The sequence below is a fragment of the Staurois parvus genome, unplaced genomic scaffold, assembly GCF_062004578.1.
Source record: "Staurois parvus isolate SC_StPar_1 unplaced genomic scaffold, SC_StPar_1.0 ptg000099l, whole genome shotgun sequence".
NCBI lineage: Eukaryota > Metazoa > Chordata > Amphibia > Anura > Ranidae > Staurois > Staurois parvus.
Window position 1 is genome coordinate 6,659,297 of NW_028317895.1, and position 25,164 is coordinate 6,684,460.

A 25,164-nucleotide genomic window follows, 5' to 3' on the forward strand; every position below is an offset into this window, starting at 1 on the left:
AATTCATGTAGCAGTTTACTCCCAAAGAACTTCTAAGGTTCAGTTTGGAAACGAGCTAGGTAACCTATCAGCATGTCTTTGGAGTTTAGGAGGAACCTTGAGCACCCAAAGGAAACACACACAAGTGCAGGGAGAACATGCAAACATCATACAGATTGTAGCCTGACTGGGATTCAAACTAAAGACCCCAGTGCTTCAAAGCAGAAGTGCTAACCACTAAGCCACAGCAATCTACATTATACAGTTTCCTGCATTGTTTGATTTGGCTAAAAAAAACATATGATGCCACCCAGTTATCCTAAGAATACATCAATACATCATGCCAAGCTGTGGCAAATGGAACTTCTTATACAGTGGGGGTTGCGCATCTAATTAAACTCCGGTTTAGGGTTAATTTAGATAGGCTTGTGTTTTCTTAGTCCAATTGTATTGTCACTCAAATAAGGTGCCACGGACTAATAGAGCACTCCCTGCTGAAAATAAAAAGGTCAAAAGGTGGAACATTTGCATCAGTGTGGCAGACTTAAAACCATTGTAATTCACTAAAAACTAGTTTTTGAGACAGAAAAAAAAAATCTGACTTTACATGGATCAAATCTAGATTAGTAATTAGGAGGACAATTCAGCCATAATCCTTCCACAGTTTTCTGTAATTAAGGAAAGTACAGTCTTAATGGTTGCTCTGTAATTAACTAACAGTAATGAATTTAGTAGGGTTTAGGTTGTCTACAGGTGCTTTTTGGTTTTATTGGGCAATAATCATTATGACAATTATTGCCGCTGTCTTTTCAAGATAAACATGCTGTTTTGGGCTTTGAGAAGTCTCTACTGAGATAATGTTCAGTCAATGAGCTTTCAGAAAAATGACCGATGGGCAAATTGTGACTGCACACCTAAGCACCATCTTACATCTATAGATAGCCTCCGCCTATTCATACACTTTATGCAACATACAAGGCAGGTGCATCTTCCTGCAGAAGGCATTTTGGAAGTTGATGAATGATTCAACCATCAGCGAATGTCTCATTCACTGTATTAAAAATACATGTCTATGTAATTTTTGAAAATCTACAAACTCTTCCAACTTTTTCCTTTCCCCGCACACTCGTGTCAGGAGTAGCAGTATCAGGTGTTCACACTGAAAATAGGAAGCACTATATTGTCTGTTCCCATATACTCAGACTAGATAAAAAATAGACAAAAATAGCCCTAATCTAAAATATATGCATGTAGATGCTATACAAATGTCAAATGGACAATATTCCAATCAGGGGCGGACTGACAACTCATGGGGCCCCCGTGCAATAGGGGATCATGGGGCCCGTGTCCTTGCCCAAACTCAAAAAAGCCTATGAAAAAGGTACCAGCGGCATCTCATAGGGCCCCCTACTGACCCCGGGCCCTCGGGCAGTGCCCGAGTTTCAAATGGTCAGTCCACCCCTGCTCACGTTCAGTTCAGTTGGTTTATTTCTCATATGCCTCAAGAGGACCAATACTAATGTTGGAGGTTGCTATAATGTTGGTAATCAGTCAAGCTGCTCAGTGGGCATACAGGTCTATGAAAGCAACCAGAGGGGTATGCCATCTCAACCGCGTGTCAGGCAGAAGGATCCTGGATAACCATGTGCTCTTTAGGAATTCATATTGCAAGCAACAGACAGGACCACCTCAAGAAGTAAGGAGCATGGAGTATTACTTAGGTACTGTAAATACCTGATTAACACTGACTCCAGTACTGAGGTATCTGTAGGATTCCCCAGCTCAACTCATCTGTCGTGGCCATCATTATTCCATTTATGGCATTTTGCTACATTTATAGATAATCTTTGATGAAGAATAAAAATATAATTTGGTGAATCCAGTAATTAGAGAGTGTGATCCCATCATTCTACCACACCAGGGGCGGACTGACAACTCATGGGGCCCCCGGGCAATAGGGGATCATGGGGCCCCTGTGTCCTCACCCACACTCAAACCACACCCAAAAAAAGCCTATGAAAGGTACTAGGGGCATCTCATGGGGCCCCCTACTGACCCTGGGCCCTCGGGCAATGCCCGAGTGCACGAATGGTCAGTCCGCCCCTGATTCCAATGCATCCTAGAGCAGAACTAATAGAAGTACATCGAGAACTTGGGAAGGAGTAGATACCACTGCATTTTTTTACAGGAAAAAAATCATCATTTACCTATTTTTCCCCATCTGCTTTGGCTCACTGTTATTTTCTGTTTGAGCCACTGAAAGATTTTTAAAGCTGGGTACACACTATAAGAAAACCGGGCAAACAATCGCTTGGTTTTCCTCGATGTTTTGAAGCAAGTTGCACCCAAGGATGGTACTAATTGTACGGAAATCCAAAAGCTTTTTTTTTGTTTGATGCAGAAACATGGTAGCGTAGATTAGTAAATGATGTAATGTACAAGTGACCCTGTAGCCTCGCCTTTCAGTGTCATACATTCGGAGTGTTGCAGATTCTTTGGTTTTGTCTCCTTACATTATTTTTTATTTGGATTCCACATCTGATCTTTCTACTACTGTTGGCTATTATGCATACAATTGTTTCGGGTTTCCAAAATTTATGTTCGTTATATGTTCTTCCTGGTCGTACATTGTTCCCTAATATGCACGGTCTTTCCTATCTGATTTTTCTTGCAAATTTTGCTTTGGAAAGTCTGAATCAGATGTTGAAAGTTGTGTACACACTATACAAAAATCGAACAATCGTTCTGAATGCAGAATTTTTCATCTGATTTTCTTTTAGTGTGCACCCAGCTTTATGCAGGCAATAGACGGGATGTTTATCGGCCGAATTGTCGACCGAACGAATAATCGGCCGATATTCACACCGTTAGGCAATGTCGTCGGCCGATTTTCACGGTTCTTCTCGTTTCTTTTTATTGGTCATGCTCAGGGGCGGACTGACTATTTGGAAACTCGGACACTGCCCGAGGGCCCGGGGTCAGTAGGGATGCCCCTGGTACCTTTTCATAGGCATTTTTGAGTTTGGGCAAGGACACAGGGGCCCCATGATCCCCTATTGCCCGGGGGCCTCATGAGTTGTCAGGCCGCCCCAGGTCATGCTGGAAAATCTACGAAAAACGGCCGTTTTTCGTAAGCATTGGTGGCAGCAATGACCGATTTTTTGTTTATCGGCCGACAATTCTATGGCCTGTATTAGGCTTACTGAAAATAAAATTGGTAAATGAACTGGTCTACAGGTGCCTGTATATAGAAAATTAATATCACTGCTTGCTCTGGGTAATTATGGCTGCTTTGGGAAACAATTACAAATGTGTGGGCACGCTGCTATCTCTTGCACATGCCCCATGGTTCTGGGTAAAGGAATCAATCAGCCAAGTTTGAACCTCCCAGGCAGTCCTTATTGTTCTCCTGAGATAAAGCTGATCCCTAGATAGTCTGTGCAGTGAATAAAAATGCACATTAAGCTGATGGGAGCATGCATTTTTATGGCATAATCATTCAAAGAATGGATCAAATTGATTCCAAGTAAAACATAGACAGATGGATTTTTACTGACTTTTGAAATTATATTAGCATGTTACAGATTTTATGAGATTTTAGATCCATTTTAATGATCTGAAACATTTTGGATTGCAATCCAAAGGCAGATAATACATGGTAAGGAAAATAATTATGTTTTTGTTAATTGAGCTTTTTGTTACCAAATGCTCTATTGTTGCGGACTGATACTGTAAGGGCAGTCTTTATAGGAAAGACAAAGGGCTCCATTGGCTTAAATATGCTTTGGCGGAGTAGCTGAAATGCTTGTGAAAGCAGGCATTGCTCACAAAGATCTCAAAATCTGTCCTAAATTGGAGGCAAAGCTCAGCTGTGTTTTAGTTAAATATTCACAGTATTGTTGTTTGGTAAATCTGTAATCCCCCCCACAGTGTAATTGCATGTGTGTTTGAGAGGGGGGGAGCAGGTGTGTGTGTGTGTATATGGAAGACTCCTTTCATTAGGATGCATGGGAGGGGCAGCATTAGATAATGTGTAGCAAGTCACCCCAGGCTACTGAGCCTGTCCTGCTGGACACTGAACAATATACTTGCTGGAGAAAACAGTTGCTTCAGGACACTGGCTGCTCTGCCAGGTAGTTTCACGGTGTTAGAATTGTAAATGGGTAAAAAGGGGCCCCCCATCTACACATGGCTGACAATACATCAATCACTAAGCCTGGCTTTTTCAAAACAGGTCTTCAGTCTTTCATTTTCCTCTGTTGACCTCTGAGGCAAAACATTCTGATCAATCTTCACCAACTCTTTATGCCTTTTTTTTTTTTTTTTTACTATGCACATTGAAGCAGAAATTTACCACCCCCACCTCCCCCCCCCCCAAAAAAAGGGAGCAGGCAGACTTTTTACTACCATGTCTCCTTTTCAATAAAAATGACCTGCTTGCTCACAATCTTCTTTTGCAAATGCACACACATGCGCAGCTCAGTGTACATGCAGACAAAAGAAACAAAATTTTGGCCAAATCCTGATAGACTGGCTTAAAACCCATCTGTGGGTAGCCATGCCGCCACCCTCCTGCCTGGTATCATTCAACTGAAGGATCAAAAAAAAAAAAAGGGGCTGGATGGAAAAGAGTCGAACATTTGCTGCATTCAGTCATATGCAGCTGCTGTAAAGATATTTTGACAGCTACTGGTGCCAGCTATCAGAGAAAAGTGATTTGAGAGGGAGATTTGTCCATCTCACTGCGCAACACAGATGGAGGAATCTTCGCAGCCAGCTTTAAGCCATCATGGTCCAGCCAATCAAGAAGGCTACATATGCCAAACGCCAGAAGAAGACCAGGCAACGATGGCTGGGGAGCAGTAAATATGTGGCGTTTCAGCAAACAGGCTGCTAGAAAGAGAAGTATTTTCCCTCCTCTTTTACAAAGGATGTTCTTACAAATACTGTGTCTCTGGTGCGGACACAATCCCTTTAAAACAAAACAAAAAAAAAAAACACCACACCACATACTAGTAGCCAATCATAATTCAGTCTTCAGTAAACTGAAATCTGATTGGTTGCAGTGTGTTAATGCCCTCTGGACATCATTCATGACTTTGCTGAGTAAGCCCAAACTGTATGGTTAGCATAAAGTAAATTTGCTACAAGATGACTACATAGGGCTCAATTAAGGCTGCATTCACACTTGAGTGTTTTATAGCTTGAAGCTCCAAAAACCTTCAAAAACTTAAAAAAAATCAATTGTTCTCTATGGTGCCTGTTGGCAGGATCAGGTGTAAACAGGCACCATTGAGAACAATTGATTTTTTTACTTTTGAGCATTTTCAGGGCTTCAAGCATCAGGCTACAAAAACACTCAAGTGTGAATGAAGCCTTAGCATATTGTTGCCAAAACCAACTCTCTTCCACTCGCAAACCTGAATTTGGGAAAAAAAGCATCAAATCTGACTGGTAGCTGTAAATAAAATGCCAATGCTTGATATAGTTTCTCAAACCATTCTGCTGTGGGCAACTAATAAGGTTTTGAAAATCACCTCATTAACATATAATATATTATGGTGCCTTGTGCTAAATAATAATAGTATTGTGCCCACACTGGTACAGTTGGTACAGTGTGGGCACAATTACTATGGAAAATCACCTACTTAGCTACAAAGGAAACTGCTGACATTCATGTCGGAAGTACAAAATAGAAAAGTGTCATTAACCACTTCATGTCCGGACACTTTTACCCCCTTCCTGTCCAGGCCAATTTTCAGCTTTCAGTGCTGTCACCCTTTCAATGACAATTCTGCAGTCATGCAACACTGTACCCATATGAATTTTTTAGCATTTTTTTTTAGATAGATAAAACTTTAATTTTGGTGGCATTTATTCACCACTGGGATTTTTATTTTTTTTGCTATATAAAATGAATAAGTTAAAAAACATTTTGAAAAAAAAAAAGTTCTTATAAAATTTTGCAAATAAATAATTTCTTCCTAACTCTTGGGCAAAATGTATTCAGTTATCTTTTTAGTAAACAAAATAAAAATAACCCAAATCAGTTTAGAACAAAAAAATTATAAATTTTCAAAAATTTGTTTTTACATATTTAATTTTTTTTATTATGTTTTTTTTTTAACATACCGTCACCCTAGCAGTACAGTGTCACCACTGATGATTTTTTTTTTTTTTACATTGATTGCTTTTACAGCCATAAAGGCTGTAAAAGCAATAATGTATCCTTCTTTCTCTGGCTGCATTCTTGCAGCCATTGATAAATACTGTGTGAGCTGTGATTGGTCACAGCTTGTCACATGGTACAAAGCTGTTGTGAATAGCCTTGTACCATGTGATCTCTGATCATTCACAGATTTCACACATAGTAAGCAATGATGCCAGAAGTGACATCTTGCTTACACCTATTCATTTGATCACTGATTGACCAATCAGTGATCACATGATCAGGACCTCACACAGAGGTCCCATACAGCGATCGGAGGACACAGCGGGCACCGGATCGCAATGCTGCGTGCTCCCGGGGCGCGCGCACAGTCCAAAATGGCGGGTGCAGTTCATGAACGGCAACCCGCCCCTGCACTGCCACCGGCCGGGCAGTGGTTAAAGACAAAACTCCACCCCTCCCCCCCATTTTGGATAGAGTAATAGAGGGTCATTTTTTCTTTTGCTATCATTGTCCCATTTTGTCACTTCCGATTCGCATAGCCAAAACTGGATGCGAGAAGAAATCTCTCCAAAAGTGAGTGAATCCCAGGGTGTCACCAGAACTAGTGTCCCCATTGGCGTCAACCCAAAATTTGGGATTTTCTTTTATTTTTGATAACAATAGTAAATAAAGACAGAGGGTAGATCTCCACAGGCAGAAATAAAAACTGTCAGGTGTTCTGTTCCCTCTCCACTTTATAAAAAAATAAAAATAAATATAAGTGTTTGGTATGGTCTGTTTCATGTCTGAGCTTTAAAACATGCACTTTTCATACTTGCCAAATAGATGCTATTTGTAAATTATATAACGTGGTCACAATCAGTGAACATGCTACACCAACACCTATTGTCTTTGTGGCTCCATAAAGCCTTCCATGGAATGTAAAAAAGTACTCAAAAATTCCAATAAAAAAAAAAATTGATATAATTTAAATCTTTATATTAAAAGTAACTTTTTAACAATATATAAAATAAAATTGACACAAAATGTGAAACTTTTGGTAAATTGCAAAAGAGCATATTCTGTTTTAAATATATCTATAATGTATAAAAGCATTTATGAATCAACAGATTGTAGGGATTCTTCAGAGTCCAAAAAGTATTATATAATTACAAAAAAAAATGATAAATTATATGGCTGCTAAGAGAGACTGTAAAACATTTTGAAAGACGTCTTCTCCTTTATAAAACATTTAGAATGACCTACAATATGCTTCGGAGCAAACAGGACATAAATAGTTCTATTAGAAAATATTTACAAGCTTTATATAATATTTTAGGCACTTTTAAGGCCACTTGTAAGACCAGATTGCAGCTTGGCTTTACAAATGCAAAAAGTCTAAAAAGTAGGTAAACTCAGTTCCTCTTCATACAGGGATTCCAGCATCACAGTGCTACCCTGTTTGGTTTTTAAATTTCTTGAAACCAGCTCGGGAAGTCCATCCCTGCTAGCTGTAGTCCTTCACATCCACAACATGGGAATATAGAGAATGTTCCTGACACGGCTTGACAGAACCAGTCAGGGGCTCACAGTGCTTTATATCCTGTAGACTGGTAGCTTGACTTTAGCACCATTTTCTTTTTTTTTTCCTCCAAGGCAGAACGGAAAAGCAGCACAGTGTTTCACCAGAGTCTATACAACTAGACATTGGCGTTGTCTCTAATAAATAAAGTTGCTGATACGGAGGGGATGCTGTTTTGTGAAGTCCATACTCCCCTATACAGTTTTTTTATTTTCAGGTCCCCATGTGACTATGAACATTGTGATAATTGAAGAGACAGGAAGGTTCCGCTACAGGGTCATGTGTAAAGACAGAGTCATCAGATGAGGAACATGTGCTTGCGGTATCTTCACAGGAGGGCGAATACTGTTCAAATGGCATTGACAGGTCCAGATACTGAAAAGTTAAAAAAGTTATTATTGGATGATCTAGCCCAATTCTGGTAATGAAAAAAAGCAGACTAGCAACAATGATGATAATAAATAAAACCATTACCTCCTCTGATACAGCAGTAAGGACCCTGTCCAGCTGTTCCACTAATTGTTTGAATGTAGGTCTCTGAGACGGTACAGCATGCCAGCATTCCCTCATCAGCATGTACCTATAATAAATTGCATTGTTTTAGTATGATGTAATGAAAGCTACCACCATCATTCACTCACTCTATACTCCACACCAGCCTGTCTCAACCAGGGTGCCCAGGCACCCTGGGGAGCCTTGAGGTTTCTTCAGGGGTGCCTTGGCAAAATGTCTAAAAATTGCCCAAAACTTGTATACACGCCAGCGGGTGGAACAAGCCTGCCTTTTAGTTAGTTACACAAAGCCACAGGTTTTCATTGTGGACCATTACGACCTTCTAGCCACCAGCATCCTGACAACCAACATCGTCATCAGTTGATAAGGAGGATGTCAGCTGCCTGCACAGCATCCTAGTTTGACTCTCCTGTGCCCCTCTCCATCAGCAACGGGGTCACATTAGCTCAGTGATGGAGGAAAACTGAGGGAGAAGAGAAACATTGGAATACTAGTCAGTACCACTGGGCAAAAGTGTATTTGCGCTAGAAGAAAAAAATCACCTCTAACATTGGGTGTCCTACATGTGTGGATGTTGCTGCATCATATAAACTATTAGAATTGTTTTTCACATTTTAGAATGGGGTGCCCTTTTAAAATGGTGGACAGTCTAGAAACACCTCATTTTAGAATGGGGTGCCTCAAAACTGTCCATAATTTTAAAGGGTGCCTCGGGACGGTTCATAATTTTAAAGGGTGCCTTGCCTGAAAAAAAAAAGTTGAGAAACACTGCTCCACACCCTTATCAGATAGTAATATAAGGGTCCTGCTGTTTTTACCAGCCAGAAAGAAGGCAGGCTGATAAATGCATGAATAATGTACTAAAAACCAGGTATGTTATTATTGTAACCTATATAGGAAAGAAACTATTCAAAATTAAACAAAATGAGGAAAAAAAAAAAGTCAAAATAGAAAAAAAAAAAAAATCTGAATTCTGTCAAGGATATGTTTCTATTTTAAGCACATGTTCTGTTTTTTTCACCCCCATCACTCAATTTTTGGTAAGCAAGCTCAGACACTCCCCGATGAGCAGCTTTGCCCAGCTGAACTAGAAATGACCAGTTTTAACATAGGAATAGGATGGATTTGAAGGGGATGGGTGTAAAAAGGAGCAGTGTAATTTTTTTATTAACGATCATAAAGGGACTCCCAAAAAATAAAAAATTAACCCTGTAGATTGGAAAATAAATTATGGTTCTAATCTATTTGCAGTAACTACAAACACTTACATTGGTTCATTTCTACAGCATGTAATTATATAAATATAGCGGCCATTTAACCAATCCTAGAATTCATGCTTCCAGATAATTACTTACAGCTCATGAGTACAGTTTGATGGCTTGTCCATTCGATGTCCTTCTCGAAGCAATTTAAATAATTCTTCCACTGGAATACCAGGATAGGGAGATCCGCCGAGGGTAAATATCTCCCAGGTCAACACTCCAAAGGACCAGCTGTGGAAGGAAAATATATTAATACATTATTCCACTTGTAACTCCACTACAAATTACACAAATCCTTATAATCAGCATACTTTTAAAAGAAAACCATAAGTGCTAACATAAAGCTATATTAATAATCATCTTACTGGAACATATAGATATAAAGTGCTAGAAGGGCTTCTACAGTTTTCTTTCGGTGCAAGCCACATGTCTGAAGGTCTGCAGCATAGATCACATGACCTTCAAAGTATGTTGCTGGTACGGAAGAAAACCTGGAGCAGCATTTTCTCTAGTATAGGTTGTTTTTACTACTTATACTTTATCTTTAAACCACCTTAGCAAGACTATTAAAACATACACAATATTATAAATGAAATATATATGTGAAATCAGCAGGAAGTCTCTAATGTTAAGGTGACATCCCACCTTGCATGCATCATCACTGCTAACTAATTACATTGCACTACTGAAGTACCAGAGTGATTTTCTTGGCCGTGTAGTGGGCCAGAGTATTATACAATGGCTATATAAAATTATACATCCTTTGGCCAATTTAACAGTAAAAAGAATTGCAAAGTGTACATTTCAACTGAACCGACAATCTACATTACATGAAAGCTTGAGAAAATTTACAAGTGGGAGAGCAGGCAGCAAAAAATTTGAGGCAGCAAGCAAGGGTGATTGTTCAACAAATCATTATTGAATTTTAAAAAGATTACCCTTTGTGCAAAAACAGAATTACAAAACTAATTAATCTGTATCATGTACAGTAAATTATATTCTCATATTAATGGAAATGATCCACATCACCAGTTTATATTTTAAATGTGTAGCTGAAAATATCAGTTACCCAAAAGAGGCATTCCAACAGCCAATAATATCTCCAGTGTTCAGAATATCCCATATTAAGAGATCAAGGAGTAAAGGGCAGCCTTGTTGCTACAATCCTGGATCAACCTTTAATCCCTGTGTTTGCAGTAAATAGTTTCATAAACCTAAGTGTTGTGTGATGTCACATTGTCTCCCGCTGCTGTCAATCACAGCCAGTGATTGACAATCAGGAGATGGAAAGGATGGGGACAGAGCCCTGGCTCTGTGTGTGAATGGACAGGAGCATGCCTGCTTGGGTGCCCCCATAGCAAGCGGTTTGCTATGGGGGCACCCAACAGGAGGGAGGGGCTAGGAGCGTCGGCACGGGACCAGAGAAGAGGAGCAACCGGGCTGCTCTGTGCAAAACCACGGCACGGTACCGCTTCATAAAAACAGACCTAGTTGTAGAAAAAAGGTACATGACCCAGAAAGGCCAGGTATGGGAAGGGGCAGGGGGAACTGGGGGTCCATTTAAGTATGGGATTGTTGAGAGAGTTATATTTAATGGTAAAATCTTTAAAATATTCCTTCCCTTTGTAAAAACATTTTATTTTATACTTACATGTCACTTTGGTGTGTATACACCCTGTCGAACAATGCTTCTGGTGCCATCCACTTCACAGGGAGCCGACCCTATTGGGAGGGGGGAATTAAAAGATTGGTTTACATTGCAGAAATGACAGCCCCTTGCAAAGTTAACATTTGAATAAGGAAATAGTCTTCTTCCAGTGCAGTTTTAATAACTCACATTGCTGGTTTTCTTGTAGTAGTCAATGTCATGCACCCCTCGAGCAAGGCCAAAGTCAGCGATCTTCACAACGTTATCTTCAGCTACAAGGACATTTCTGGCAGCCAAGTCCCTGTGTATGCACTGCAGAACAAAGAGTTTTTAAAATAGGTGCACTCTTCCTAGAGTAGACTGCATAAATCACTAAAAACCATTAAAAAAAAAAACAAAAAAAACAAAAAACCTACCACACAACACACTCACCCCAGTATGACAAGGGTGCTGCCTACAGCTCTTTATGTATTCTATGTAACTAGGTGGTGACAGTTCTCACCCATATACCCTATAACGTGAGATTAGCAAATATCACTATGTAGAATTCTTGTGTAGAATTCATGTGTGTGCAAAGTGATAAGCAAAATCTGTCACGAGAGAAAATAAAATATAAAGTCAGCCAATGCATACTTTCCTCTTGCAAGTTGCCTGGTTGTTAAAGTATTGAAGACAGAACATTAGTTTATGTCACTTAGCTGGAACAAGTAGCAGCAAGTAAATCAGAGCTCCTGATGTGTAGAATTGATCCACGTCAGTGACTTACATGCATAGAATCATTATGACAGCAAGCCAAAAGGCATTTTCAGAAGAACGTTTGCAATGGCAGCCAACATATTTCTCTCATGATGGGTTCCTTAAAGTGTTACTAAACCCTGGACCCTGCATTCACTACTATATCTGGTCTCCCTCAGTACACAGAACATAGAAGTGCAATTATTTTAGTAAATATAAACTGCTAATTACCTTTTATCATCAGCAGTATATAGCAGTCTTGTGACTTCTATCAGTGTCCAGGTGAGCACTGGTTAAAGCTTGCAGAAGGAGTTTTCATTCTGCTCTAACTGTCCTATGAGGCTGTACAACCCCTCACCCTCTGTCTGGACAGTCTGGATGGATCCTCTGCTGATCACATACACCTTCCCAAAGAAAAAAAAGCCTCTCTAGCAATACACACTAAACTGAGTATATGCAGAGTGACTTCTAGAGCTCTGTACAATCAGCAGATGGATTGTGGACAGTGGAAGAAGGGGGAAGATCAAAGATTACAGGATCAAACAGCTTTTTGTTTTTATATATAATGTGGTGGATTAACTCCTTAGGTTCCACCGTGAGTATAACAAGCATGCTTTACTGCATATACATACTGATTTTACTGTTGTGGGTTTAGTAACACTTTAATTTTCATCAGGTCAAGTTATCTGTGTTTAGATCTAAAGCTGTCCAGACACCAGAGGGCAGTTGATAAGATGGGATTTTTAAACATTCCCAAGGATGCATGAATGTAACAGTTGACAGATATAAGCATTTAACTTCCTTCTTACCTTTTTGGATTCTAGGTACTCCATACCACGAGCCACCTGGTAGGCACAGGACACAAGATCCTTGAAAGACAGGAGTTCTTCAGGCACCTTGGTAATGTCAAAACCATCTTCTGGGGTTGGTGGGCGACGAGCACGGAGGAATTCCCGCAGGTTTCCCTTTGAAGCATATTCCACAACAACAAAGAGGGGGCCTGTATCAAAGAACAGAGTTATTAAGTTTTCCTTTATTACACCTGCATTGCCTAAGCACCCAATCACTACAGGTCCCCAGATTCCCAAAAATCAAGGTGCCAGTTATATACACAGCTTACCCTCTTGAGTGCAGACGCCCAGAAGGTTGATTATGTTCTTGTGTTTTCCAATCACTTTCATCAGTTCCATTTCAGAGATGAGATCAGACAAGTCTTTGTCGCTGCCGTTATCTAAAGAATAAAAAGGAGAATGCATATTTATTTAGGATGTCAATTTTGTGTCATTTATTTGTCTTCTAGTTACTTTTTTCTGGCAGCCAGTTAATTAGAAGTTCAGTTTCAGAATCTCACCTTTAAGCATCTTTACTGCAACCGTTACAGGTTTTTCAGGGCGGTCCTTATCAATACCATAGGCATCAGCTCTCACAACTTGACCAAAGCAACCTTCACCCAGAGGTTTCCCTAACACAAGCCTGATGGAGGAAAAACAATATTAAAAATCAGGTCGTATTAAAGTACACATATATCAAAAAAGGGTCTACACATGACAGAGGTCTAACCTGTCCCTGGGGAACTCCCACTTGGCATCCAGAGGTAACTCAACTTCCATAACTCCAGGAAGCATGGGAGCACAACTAGAAGAAAGCCGGGTAATACGAATCAAAGGGGCACTGGACTTTCCAGAGGAACTAGACTCCAGGGAAAACTAAAAAGGAAGAAAAGGTCTTATTAGTTAATGTATTTAGCATAAATCTACAGAACTGTAAGCAAGATGTTTGGAAATATATAGGACATAATAAAAAAGGTAGTCAAATACAAATGATGCCAGTGGTTGAGGCTCACACTTACAGACCTCACAAGTAACAATGACATTAAGACTACATTAACACCTCTGTGTATTAAGTACGCATTTACATACATTACCATTTATCCCTAATGAAGGTGTGATTTCACAACTGCAGTAAGACCAAACTTTTTTTTTTTTTTAAAGAAATTAGTGAATGCACTCTAAAATTCTTTACTTTTTCAGTGATAATTTCACCAAGAGACGTAAAACAATTACAGATCATGTCTCAGTGATGTAACTGTATTGCTTGGCCATTAGAAACATTTTTAGGGGGCAACTTACAGCTATGCATACACCACAGACAACAATTAACCTCCTCGGCGGTCTGATTATTTCCCATTTTTTGTGCTGAAAGCGGTACCATTTTTTTGCATGGAAATATGTAGTTTTTTATTGTAGGCTGTAATTTTTAGGAATAACTCACTGAAATCTGTCCGAACAAGAGTCTAGTAAACATCCCGGGTAGAATAAAATTTGAAACACGAAATCATAAATTATAATTTAATAAATAATCATAAAAAATAATAATATAATAAATTTAATTCAATAATATAATCAAACCAAAAACACTGAAATTTGAAATACAGAGGCAAATTCGCACATCGCTGAGCAAAGTAGCAAAATCGTTTTCAGTGTCTGATGACGAATTTCCCCACGAATCATTATCACTCAATTCTGCAAGTGGTTCTGATTTACTATCACTGTTCTCTAGCTGGTCTAAAACCGCTTTTGACATAAAAGGGACGCTTTTTGGACGCCATGGACTTTTCTAAGTTTCCAGGCAGAAAGAACAGTCAAAATGCAGGCAGGGCACAGGACAAAGCAGTAGGGACAAAATATATGTGAAATGCATTGAAACAGCAATGTTTTACTATGTAATAGTCATTTTTAAAAAAATGACATTTTTTAAAAATTTCAAATTTGCCGCCGGTTCCAGCGCCCGAAGTCACAGGGACTGGAACATGGAAGCCGGATGCCGGCATCGGCCGGAGGAGATGGCCGGGGACGCTGCAGGGGACACATCGTGGGAGCGAAGGACAAGGTAAGTGCTGCAGGGACTCCCAGAGCAACGCCGCATGGTAAGCCCGAGTGTAGCTCGGGGATACTGCTTTTGGTACTGACATTTTACCCCGAGCTACACTCGGGAATACCGCTAAGGAGGTTAAATGTACTAAAAAGAAAAATAGAAAGAAAAAAAACAAAACCTACAAAAATACACATAGATCTCCCAAGTTATATTTCTTTAGCACAGCATACTTCAGTATGTAAATTTATTTTACATTTTGATTGGAAGTTTCAGTACAACTTAATCAACCCATTAGCCATATGCTGTTCCTGAACAGCCCAGCAAATAAAATTTAATGAGACAATTGTTATAAAACATTACTTACCTGTCGTATGAGAGGGAACTTTGCAAGTTTGTGAACAGGTGGCGGTTGGAGGGTCTGCTTACTGTGCGTTGTTTGCATACGGCATAGAATTACAATGACAACTGCCATGGCCACGGCTAAAAATCCAGAAGTGTAGATAATTATATCCACATATCTAGACTCTGCTGGCTCTGCCTCCTCTATAAAGCCTTCATCTGGTGAGGAAAGGAAGTAGAGACAGAGGGTCAGTGTTACATCTGTGACCTTGACCTTCTTTATGGACCTTGCATCCCCTCTCCCTTTATCCAATCTGTTATCCCAAACCCACCCACACATGACCGTGAAAACTTCCTTTACAGATGTGACTTTTCTTCTTACAATGGCATGTAAAGCAGTGTTTATGTTCAATTAAAAAAAAATACACCATATACCATACAGTCATACATTCCCTGCACATGCTCTAAATCCTTATCATATTTAATACACATTTTTTGTTGGCAGTATAATTTTTTGTCTTGTGGTACATAGCTTCTGCCAAAGCAATCATACTTAGAGAGAACCAAGCAATATAGGGCATATGTATGACCTGACTATTCCGTCTTAAAGCAATATAATGAACTTATTGATGGAACATATACATGTGCGCTCTTATTTAGCTTCAATTATTTTGTCTGAATCAGTTTCTTCTAACCAAGAGTGGAAGGGGTCCCTAAACCATGACAAACTACCTAAATTTATGGTCTTTGATTGTATGCAAGTTGGAAGTGAGAGGTGGAAAGAGAACGATGAAGTCTGCCCTGTTAATATATTAAACAGGATTTATGGCATTTTTTTTTTACAAATGTTAGACCTAAGGGGGCTCTCCCCTCTGACATTCAACCCCCTCCTCAATCCCAAACACATACATAGTATAACTTGTGTTTGCAATGTATTGGTTCTTAGATATTCCACTTACTAGGCAACACAGTGAGCCAGGCTGATTGATAAGAGAGACCAATGGAATTTCCTGCAAGGCATGTGTATTCCCCAGCATCCTCCATTGTGATGTTTCGCAGATGGAGCACCTCTACTTCTGATGTGTTAATATCTGCAGTCTTCAAGAAAAAAAAAAAAAATAGGATTTGACATTTGGGAAGTATTACAACAACAACATAAGATAGGCAGCAATGTTTATCGATTTTCCACAGTACTGACAGTAGTTATGAAAGTTACCTTAAGTACTTGTACATATGGTGCATCATCAGGTCCAAATCGGCTCCCATTCAGTTCAATGTGTTTAAGCCACTGAATGTGTGGCTGTGCATCACTGTACACTTTGCACAAGAACTCCACATCGCTGCCCACGCGTGCGCTGGTGTTCGCCGGGAGACCAGCTTGCAGGATTGGTCGGTGAGAAGATCGTTCTTTAGAAATGAAGAATAAAAAGGCATTACTACTTTAAGAAAAATCTACATCTGATTTTACCCGTTAACTTCCATTCAATATTTAAGCTGCTGTACATTTTAAAATGACATTAAGTGTTGTGAAATTGATATGAAAATTGTACACTTTCTAAAAAGAGCTTGTAATGTAACATGATTCTTGTTCTGAAATGGCCTACAAAATCTAATGTTAGCATTAAGAGCTGCACACTGCAGGAGGGCATAAAATGACAAACAGCCATAAAAGATGTACTCCGTGGAGACAGCATCTCAATTACCCCGGAAGATTGTTTGCAGATAGTTGTGGTAGCTAAACAGAAAGAGAGAGGGTAAGTCTGGCTACAGGGCACATAATGACCCTCATTAGGCTTATGACAGAAATGCTGTCTTATTGACTTTGAAGTTCCAGAGGGTCTAAAGAGCAAAGCTGGAACACCCCTGGATCATTACTGTATATTTTTAGGGATCCAGGTTCTCACATGTCACACAATCTATGCTATAGTTGTTCTCCTCAACAGACTTCTTTACAAAACAGTAGGACTGCCCTTGTTACTACTATTGCCAAAATATATTTCTACCACTAAAAAGGTTCTTTATTATGCTCTTGTTGCAAACCTTGATTCTGAAAATGCTTTTTCTTTTTTAGTTTGGCTATCACACTAATCCAATTGTATAATACTTCCAGAGAAATTGAAAAAGAACAAGTAACCAAATAAGTAATTATGACTTGGCTCAGTCTGTACTGCATGCATGTTTCAGGTCAATGATAAAGAAAGTAAAGAAGCCATAGGATCAGGAAAGATTCCTAAGACCTAGCATTTTCAGATGATGATCATTCATGGCAGCGTCTGTATTTCTCTAGGCACAGGTTTCTTTTAAGTGAATTTTAAAGATCACCTACATCTTTTTTTATGGCATTTTCATTTTCTCACATACACTATATCAATAGATTGCACACACGCGTGCGCGAGCCAAAATACATATATTCTCACCAAGCACATCCAGTATATAGGTGTAACTAATGCTGCCCATCTTGTTCTCCACTATACAGGTGTAGTTTCCACGGTCAGAGGGAACCACACTCTCCATGACAAGGCTCCAGTGCTGATGTCGTAGCTATAAAAGGGAAGTGAAAAAATAATTAAAGAACGCATAGAAAACCTACGTCAAATTGACCACTGATGAACAGGTTAGTTCTGAATAAAGAGCATTAACCAAGTGTCTTTATGTACTAATGACTTACCTGAATACCTCCTATCCGATGCTCTCCACGAAATTCTCTCCCGTTTTTTAGCCACCGTATGGTTGGAAGTGGGCTACCACCAGCAGCACAGCGAAACTTCACTGTGTTTCCAGCAGGCAGGGCATATAGCTTCTTTTCCATTCGCTGAGGATGAGTCCAGTATGGACCTACAAAACAAGAGTATAATTAAACAGGTTTTCACAGTACAAAGTTTATCACAGTTTAAAGAATATTTGATTGATTACCAATTCTAGCAACAATGTCTGTTAAAACATGTCATCCAACAGACTATACATGCAAGAGAATAACTCATCATTAGTTACTGTGAAAGAATATCTGGCTAAAGACCATCCTTTGATGGACACTAAAATATGATTATGTTGGAAAGGCAGGCTGTAACAGCTTATCTACTAACCCCAGGGCATAGGTCAGCAGCATGTATTCATCTATCTGGCCATCACAGACAGTCTGGTCTTTGGTATGTGGAGAACGCTAGGACCAGACTGCTCTGTACTGGGATTACAGTTTATGGCCTTGCTGGGTGAGGAAACACAGTTATTATAACCTCTAATTAGTCATCTGAACAAGAGAGCACTCACCTTGGTAGATATACACAGGATCCTCACTTAGATCACCTTGGAAATCTTCCCTACGGCCATCCTCATCATCTTCATCTCCAGATGCCATCGAATCTGCAGACAAGCAGGAGATGTGAGAAGGACTCAAATCCTCAAAAGCCAACGTTCTTTTGATCAAATATTAGCAAAGCCCATGCATAATTACATGGGACATTATAGGTCATGAGCATAATGCTAGCACAAATGAGAGCTGTCCCAATTATTGATTGTTTAAGTCTAGCTTGTATGCTGGTGGTAAGCACCACAAAGAGAAACATCAAGTGTGATTGCTGATAAAGGTCATGATTAATATTTTATTGATCGAGTGTTTTAGGTATACACAGAGCAGATTTAGAACAAGTAAGAACACATTTAAGATGTACAGCTGACTCCCTGCAAGGAGTCGCTCATATCATACATGATGCTACACAATGTTATGTTTGTATGTCTGTTAAACACAAATGTTTTGCATTAGCTTTTATGTGTAAAATGAAAAGCAAGTATGCTGGTCCGTGGAGAGCATTAAAAAAAAAAAAAAGTTACTGTAGAACAACTTCTAAGTTATGTTCAGGGTCCAATAAACAAGACAAATTAAGTGCTATGGCCTCTCATATAGAAACTCACCAACTACTGATATGGTGAACCTTCGAAGGATTTGACCAGTACCACGGACCACACAAAGATATAGGCCAGAATCTTCAAAGGTTACATCTGTAAGCTCCAAGAAGTAGCCCTGCATGCGAATCTTTTCTCCTGCCAGCAACCGCTCCTGCTCTCTGTACCAGTTAATGTTGCTGGTGTAGTTGGTGTCACAAGCAAGTCGCAAAGAGTTTCCAGGGTCAAGGAGGAGATGTTCTTCAATCCCAGGATGTGACTCTGCAGGAGGGGAGCATAGTACAAACAGAAAGGATCAATACTTCAATTCAGCAATACAGTCTTATCATCAGCATGCAAAGAAAAGACAGTGACAAATGTTTCGCTGACCTATCTTGAACTCTGGGAGGACAGTAGGGAGTCATGTTATCCATTTCAACTGTTTGATAACAGATTTACATTCTGAATTTTAATTACATTCAAAGGCCTAGTTTTTAACCAGTCCAAAACACAATACTGTCTAAAATAAATAAATAAATACAAACAACAACAACATAGTTACTTGAAACCAGTGGTCAATGTGAAAATAGTTGTATCTGATAACCATGAGAAGCATTTTTTATTATATTTATTGAAATTAGCATTGTTTCAGAAAGTAATTCTACTTAACTAGAATCATTGAATTATTCACCATCAGATTGATGTGCTAGAACAATGGAGAAGATTGGCAATGGTTGAGTTGCGAAAAGTACCATTCGTTTTGGTAAAAGGAAGCTGAAAACTTGTAAACTAAAACTCACAACAAACCATACATTGGATCACCACTAAAAACTTAGCACAGGAGTCCCAGTAAATGCTTAGAAAAACATATGCACTATACATCAGATGAACGTGTTAATGGAACACCTCAACCTCCCAGATACCTACACAAACAGTTTCTGTTAGGACATCATGTTTGTTTAACCATTAGATGAACTCTGAATCTTTTTTTTGGGGGGGGGGCGAGTGAAAGCCACACTCCAGAAGGGTGAGAATTTTCTCACCTCAACAAAATTGAAAACTTTGTGAACTTGTAGTATGACCTGGCTGTCACCTTTTGACCTCAGAGAAGACCCTCCGTGACATGGATCCCAAACCATATCACCCAGTGCCCCTTTTGCCAGGTAACCAGGGCACACACAAAATGGAATAAAAAGACTTATCTTGGATATTATTGTTTATTTATTTCAGGTACTTATATTGCGCTGTCAATTTACGCAGCGCTTTACATATATATATATATATATTATACATTCACATCGGTCCCTAACCCTCAAGGAGCATACAATGTAAGGTCCCTAACTCACATTCATACATACACATACTAGGGCCAATTTAGACAGGAGCCAATTAACCTACCAGCATGTCTTTGGAGTGTGGGAGGAAACCGGAGTACCCGGAGGAAACCCATGCAGGCACAGGGAGAACATGCAAACAGGCAGGTGGTGCCATGGCTGGGATTCGAACCAAAGACCCCAGTACTGCCAGGTGGAATTGCTAACCATTTAGCCACTGTGCTGCCTTATATTCCTTCTAACCCAAAAATTACTTTTTTTTTTATAGTAGGGAGCAGTCATATGACTGTTCCTTTTTCTCAGCCTACTGCTACTCATCCTAACAGAATAAAGTGACAATGATTTTCCAGCCTACAGTGCAACAAATCCTCACTTTAGAAATATATGTATTTTTCACTTTCCCCTTGTGTATTACACAGGGTGCAGAAAACCAATCACACCACTACCTTCCTCATGGACACAACACACCAAAATAGCCAAACTAGTTAGAAGCTACATTAACCTACCAGTAGGGTTTTTGTGGGGTTGCAGGAAATAAAAAAAAATACAAGAAGTAAAGTGTTGCCCAAGCTTCTCATTGACCCCAGTGTGTATCCATACTTTACACAACAGTCATTCACTAGGGGCCCACCGAGACTTTGGCATCCTAGTGAAGAAGAATTAATGCAGCCTATTAAAATGAATGGGTGTGCAAGCCCCCCCCAAAAAAAAATGGATGTGCACAATTTTTGGCAACACAGCACACTGCAATTCAAGGTAGTGTGTTACTGTGCAATGTGGCAGGTTGGAATTGTGTTGTCAAAATGAACGGCACTGCAACACGCTAATGCACATTATGTACATTGTTTTAACATGTTATCAGAATGCACTGCAGCTGTAAGTGTATTACAGGCTGTCCATTCCTATAATTACCTTTCTGACTGGTCTGGTCTTCTGACATTGTTGGTTTGCATGATGTCAACATGACGAGAGCCAGAGAACAGAGCAGGAGCCTTGGAAAGTTGAACATGGTGTCTTGGCTTCTTACAGGAGGTCTAGGTAAAGCAGGAACGAGTCCACTCAAGTAATGATAAACTGCAGAAGAAAACACATCCTTATGAATATAGATATACACAATAAGTCATGGAAGAATGTATATATACCCAAATGCCAAACACATTCAATCATAAAACTACTTTCACATTTTGACAAATGTGATGATTTGTACAAAAGGCCAAGATTTCTAGTTTACACCAATTTGGATAACCTCTTGATTGATTAAATTATATATGGAGCTATGTATTTATAAATAAAAGACTTCAAAATGGTATCCACATCATGTTTTCTGATAAGTGTAGGAACTGCAACGAAAAGGAGAAAAAAAAAAAAGAAAAAAAAAAAAAGACTGAACCAACCAGACAAGATTGCATTAAAGATACTGATCAAAACTTCTGATTGGCCATTGTGGTTAATCCAAAAAACTACTGTATACTCCATGGTATCAAACTGAGCCCTAGTTATTATAGATACTTACATAGTGCCGTCAATTTATGCAGCGCTTTACATATATTTTGTCCATTCACATCAGTCCCTAACCCTCAAGGGGTGTACAATCTAAGGTCCCTAACTCACATTCATACACACACATACTAGGGCCAATTTAGACAGAAGCAATTTAACCTACCAGCACATCTTTGGTGTGTGGGAGGAAACCGGAATACCCGGAGGAAACCCACAAAGGCACAGGGAGAATGTATTACCATAACCATAAACTACACACACATTGACAGATCTGGTTGCCTGTGACTCAAGTAGTCTGTTCTATAACAGATATGGTTATCCATGGCAAATTTAGGTTTTGGGCACCCTTACCAAACACCTGGATCATGCAATAGACTACAGCAAAATTGTATTAAAAAATGCACATTAGCAGTTCTATCCAAACATACATTGGATGAACTCACACATTGCCCAACTGTGAGCAGATTAAACTGAACTAAAACCAGTCTGCCTGCATTCGATACACGTGTGGGTCAGCTTCACTTTTGAGAAACCTGTTGTTTTAACTCAGATTGGAATACATTCCATTGACATCTACCAGAATAAAATGGAAGCGTGCAAATTGTGGTTAAACACAACATTGAATCTGATTAGAATTCCAAATCCAACAAGTTATCACTCCAGGTGAAAGTTTGGGGACTTCCTTGCACTAAAGTAAGATTTGATGTCACTTCTATAAACACAGACCATGCTTCACTTCCATTCTGACACTGGACACGAATACATTGGTGCAGCTACCATATCAACTCATTAATCAGAAAAAAAAGGGATAAAGAAATACACATGGTATAATCCCCACCCATCAGTGCATTCCAAGGGATATCAATGTGTAACTAGCTGCAGGGACCTGGGGCTCCAGCTTAATCTTTGAACACAAACTGACAAAGGCCTTTGTGTGCCAAGGCTACACTAGTTACAGATTTACAGAATACTTATGGTACCAGAGTGAGAGTTTACACAGATCCTCTCTGCAATCACACAAGATAAACAAGGAGTAAATACAGGGAAAAAGAAAAAAAGAACACAGCACATACATCATCGTATGCAACCTTCCCGATACATAACTGAACTGTTCCTAAAACAACACAGCATTCAGTTCATAGCACTGGCATGCAAGAACAGTGCACACAGCCAATCATACAAAGCCCTGGATGTTTAACAGCAGTCCCTGCACTCACAAGCATGCCATTCCTGCTATTATTGCTGACCATTGATTAACAATGCACAGTCACCAAGCCTGGGTAGAAGCATAAACTTTATATTTAGCACCTCCACAAGGTCAGATTGGAAAATATTTACTACAGACCACACCAGGGGATTTATAAATAGAAATGTAAAACCATTATCTAGGCAAATTTCAGGATATTTATAAACAGAAAAGCACTAATGGAAATCCCAGAAAATCATTACCTGCACAACCTTACCATAAAGCCAATTCAGACTCTAGACTTCAGTTTAAATATTTCAAAGCGTTAAACAGAAGCACATTAAGCATTAACACTGTTCAAACCATGGGGTTCAATGGCTGATCCACTCTTGAACTAGTGTAGTATTTAAGCATTAACACTGTCCAAACCATGGGGTTCAATGGCTGATCCACTCTAAAACTAGTGTAGTATCTGAAGACAGTCAGATATTCTCAAAGGGGTTTCTTGAGCTGTGGCTAACTAACTGACCTCACATCTAAATGGTACCCACCTTGATCCAGGGCACATTAAGCATTTACACTGTCCAAACCGTTAAGACCAATTGCTGATACGCTCTAGAACTAGCGAAGAACCCAAGACAGCCAGCCAACCAACCATTTGAACTAGGGTTCTGTAGAACCCATAAGGATCCTTTAGCTGTGGTTGACTGACCTCCAATTTGATGGTGCCTTCCAAAATCCAGGGAACATTAAGCATATACATTATCCAAATCACAATGACCAAAGGCTGATCCACTCTAGAACTAGTGCCACATCTAAGACAGTCATTCTCAACCAGGGTTCTATGGAACCCTAGGGTTTCTCCTATTGGTTCCTTGAGCTCAGGCTGACTGACCTTGTTTAGTTCTGGGGCCAACACCACTTGGCGGAATAAGTGACATGACACCAACTTTTTTTTTTTAGCTATCTGTATGGGTGGCTGATCTGAGCCAATAAGCACTGCTGAATTGGTTAAAGAAGGGGTTCCTCCAAATCTGAAAAATTAGTTCCAACTTTTGAGAAAGGCTGATCTAAAAAATAAAGAAGGAGGAGGAGATCAGTTCCATGCAACAGTCACCTTCGCTTCAGAGTGTGTGTAGGGGGGCTATGAATGAGGGGGACTTTGTAGGGTAAACATGTAGACCTCCCCACAACCTGATCACTTCAAAGGGGCAGCATGCCTATGGGCGATCACTGATCACATGGAGACATGTCTACAGAAGACAGCGATAACAGTGACGCCGCACAAGTGTGAACTTTATCTAGCTCCAAGCATTAGCAATCATTCGCACTCCCCCTGCGACCGCCAAGAGCCTGTTATACAAGGAGAGAGAAGGGGGTGCAGGCAGTGTGCTCTCACCTGATCTCACTTATTGGGGTGCTGTTGGTTTCCCCATCTACAGCCAGTCCTGGTGCATCCTTTCCAGCAGTGATAAATCCAAAGCGCTATGTCCAAATAAAAGCCAGCTCCACCCTGCCAGGTCTTCTTCATGCACCAAGCAATATCCCGCACATGTCATCCAGCTGCGATCTCCAAAATAGCAATCCAAGCACAGTGTAGTCCTCTGATCGCACAGTGTAGTCCTCTGATCGCACAGTGCAGTCCTCTGATCGCACAGTGCAGTCCTCTGATCGCGGAGTGCAGTCCTCTGATCGCGGAGTGCAGTCCTCTGATCGCACAGTGTAGTCCTCTGATCGCACAGTGCAGTCCTCTGATCACAGCCAGGATCCGGTGTACTGGGGGCTCATCCCGCTCTGCGATCTCCTCTCCGGTTCATCCCAATCCCTCCACTCCCCCAGGCTGGCCACTCTCTCCCTTCCCCTATGGCAGCAACAATGGACTATAAGGGTGCAATGCTACAGGGAATCCCACCACAAACACCGCCCCCAGGCTCTCCTCCCCCTCCCCCTGGGTTCATTCACCAACCCTCCCCCCTTCCCAATTCACCCTTTTCACACTCAAATTAGCTAACTTCTCCCCCAGCTTTGTGCGGGAGGATTAAACTGCTTCTCTCTGCTGTCCTGAATGCCAGCATGGCTCCGGGCTTTCTATACAACAGCCTTCCAGCTAATGATGACATTCCTGGCTGGCCTGGAGGGAGCACCCTGTCCTATTGTCAGCCACTGCACCGACATCCCGACT

General features: G+C 40.2%; 1 protein-coding gene and 1 long non-coding RNA gene across 3 annotated transcripts in view; one reads left to right on the plus strand and one right to left on the minus strand.

Moving 5' to 3' along the window:
- The window catches only part of LOC149467849 (uncharacterized), a 61,780-nt gene extending 48,649 nt beyond the window's left edge, over window positions 1–13,131 (plus strand). The window contains exon 2 of the long non-coding RNA XR_016311825.1: window positions 12,695–13,131. This is a non-coding gene — a long non-coding RNA (uncharacterized LOC149467849). The remainder of the gene's footprint in view (window positions 1–12,694) is intronic.
- On the minus strand, window positions 7,109–24,858 carry FGFR4 (fibroblast growth factor receptor 4). 2 transcript variants are annotated; one of them, XM_089671155.1, is made up of 18 exons: window positions 24,382–24,858; window positions 21,209–21,370; window positions 18,993–19,244; window positions 18,351–18,443; window positions 17,752–17,918; window positions 17,501–17,624; window positions 16,300–16,490; window positions 16,043–16,181; window positions 15,109–15,302; window positions 13,431–13,576; window positions 13,222–13,343; window positions 12,991–13,101; window positions 12,680–12,870; window positions 11,325–11,447; window positions 11,139–11,209; window positions 9,581–9,718; window positions 8,187–8,292; window positions 7,109–8,087 (listed from the first exon to the last, which is right to left on the minus strand). In XM_089671155.1, the coding sequence occupies exons 2-18, from the start codon at window positions 21,303–21,305 to the stop codon at window positions 7,926–7,928; spliced, it is 2,427 nt and encodes an 808-aa protein (XP_089527281.1). In that variant the 5' UTR covers window positions 21,306–21,370; window positions 24,382–24,858; the 3' UTR covers window positions 7,109–7,925. The 2 variants fall into 2 exon arrangements, with proteins under 2 accessions (XP_089527281.1, XP_089527282.1); XM_089671156.1 differs by lacking the exon at window positions 24,382–24,858 and adding an exon at window positions 23,695–23,852.
- Window positions 24,859–25,164: the final 306 nt, after the last annotated feature.

Excerpts from the sequence above, each read along its gene's own strand:
- FGFR4 (XM_089671155.1), bottom strand. The coding sequence starts at position 21,305 with ATGTTCAACTTTCCAAGGCTCCTGCTCTGTTCTCTGGCTCTCGTCATG. Across the intron at positions 13,344-13,430 it reads TGGGAGTTCCCCAGGGACAG|GCTTGTGTTAGGGAAACCTC; the intron begins GTTAGACCTCTG and ends TTCCTCCATCAG. Across the intron at positions 8,293-9,580 it reads TCAAACTGTACTCATGAGCT|GTACATGCTGATGAGGGAAT; the intron begins GTAAGTAATTAT and ends AATTTATTATAG.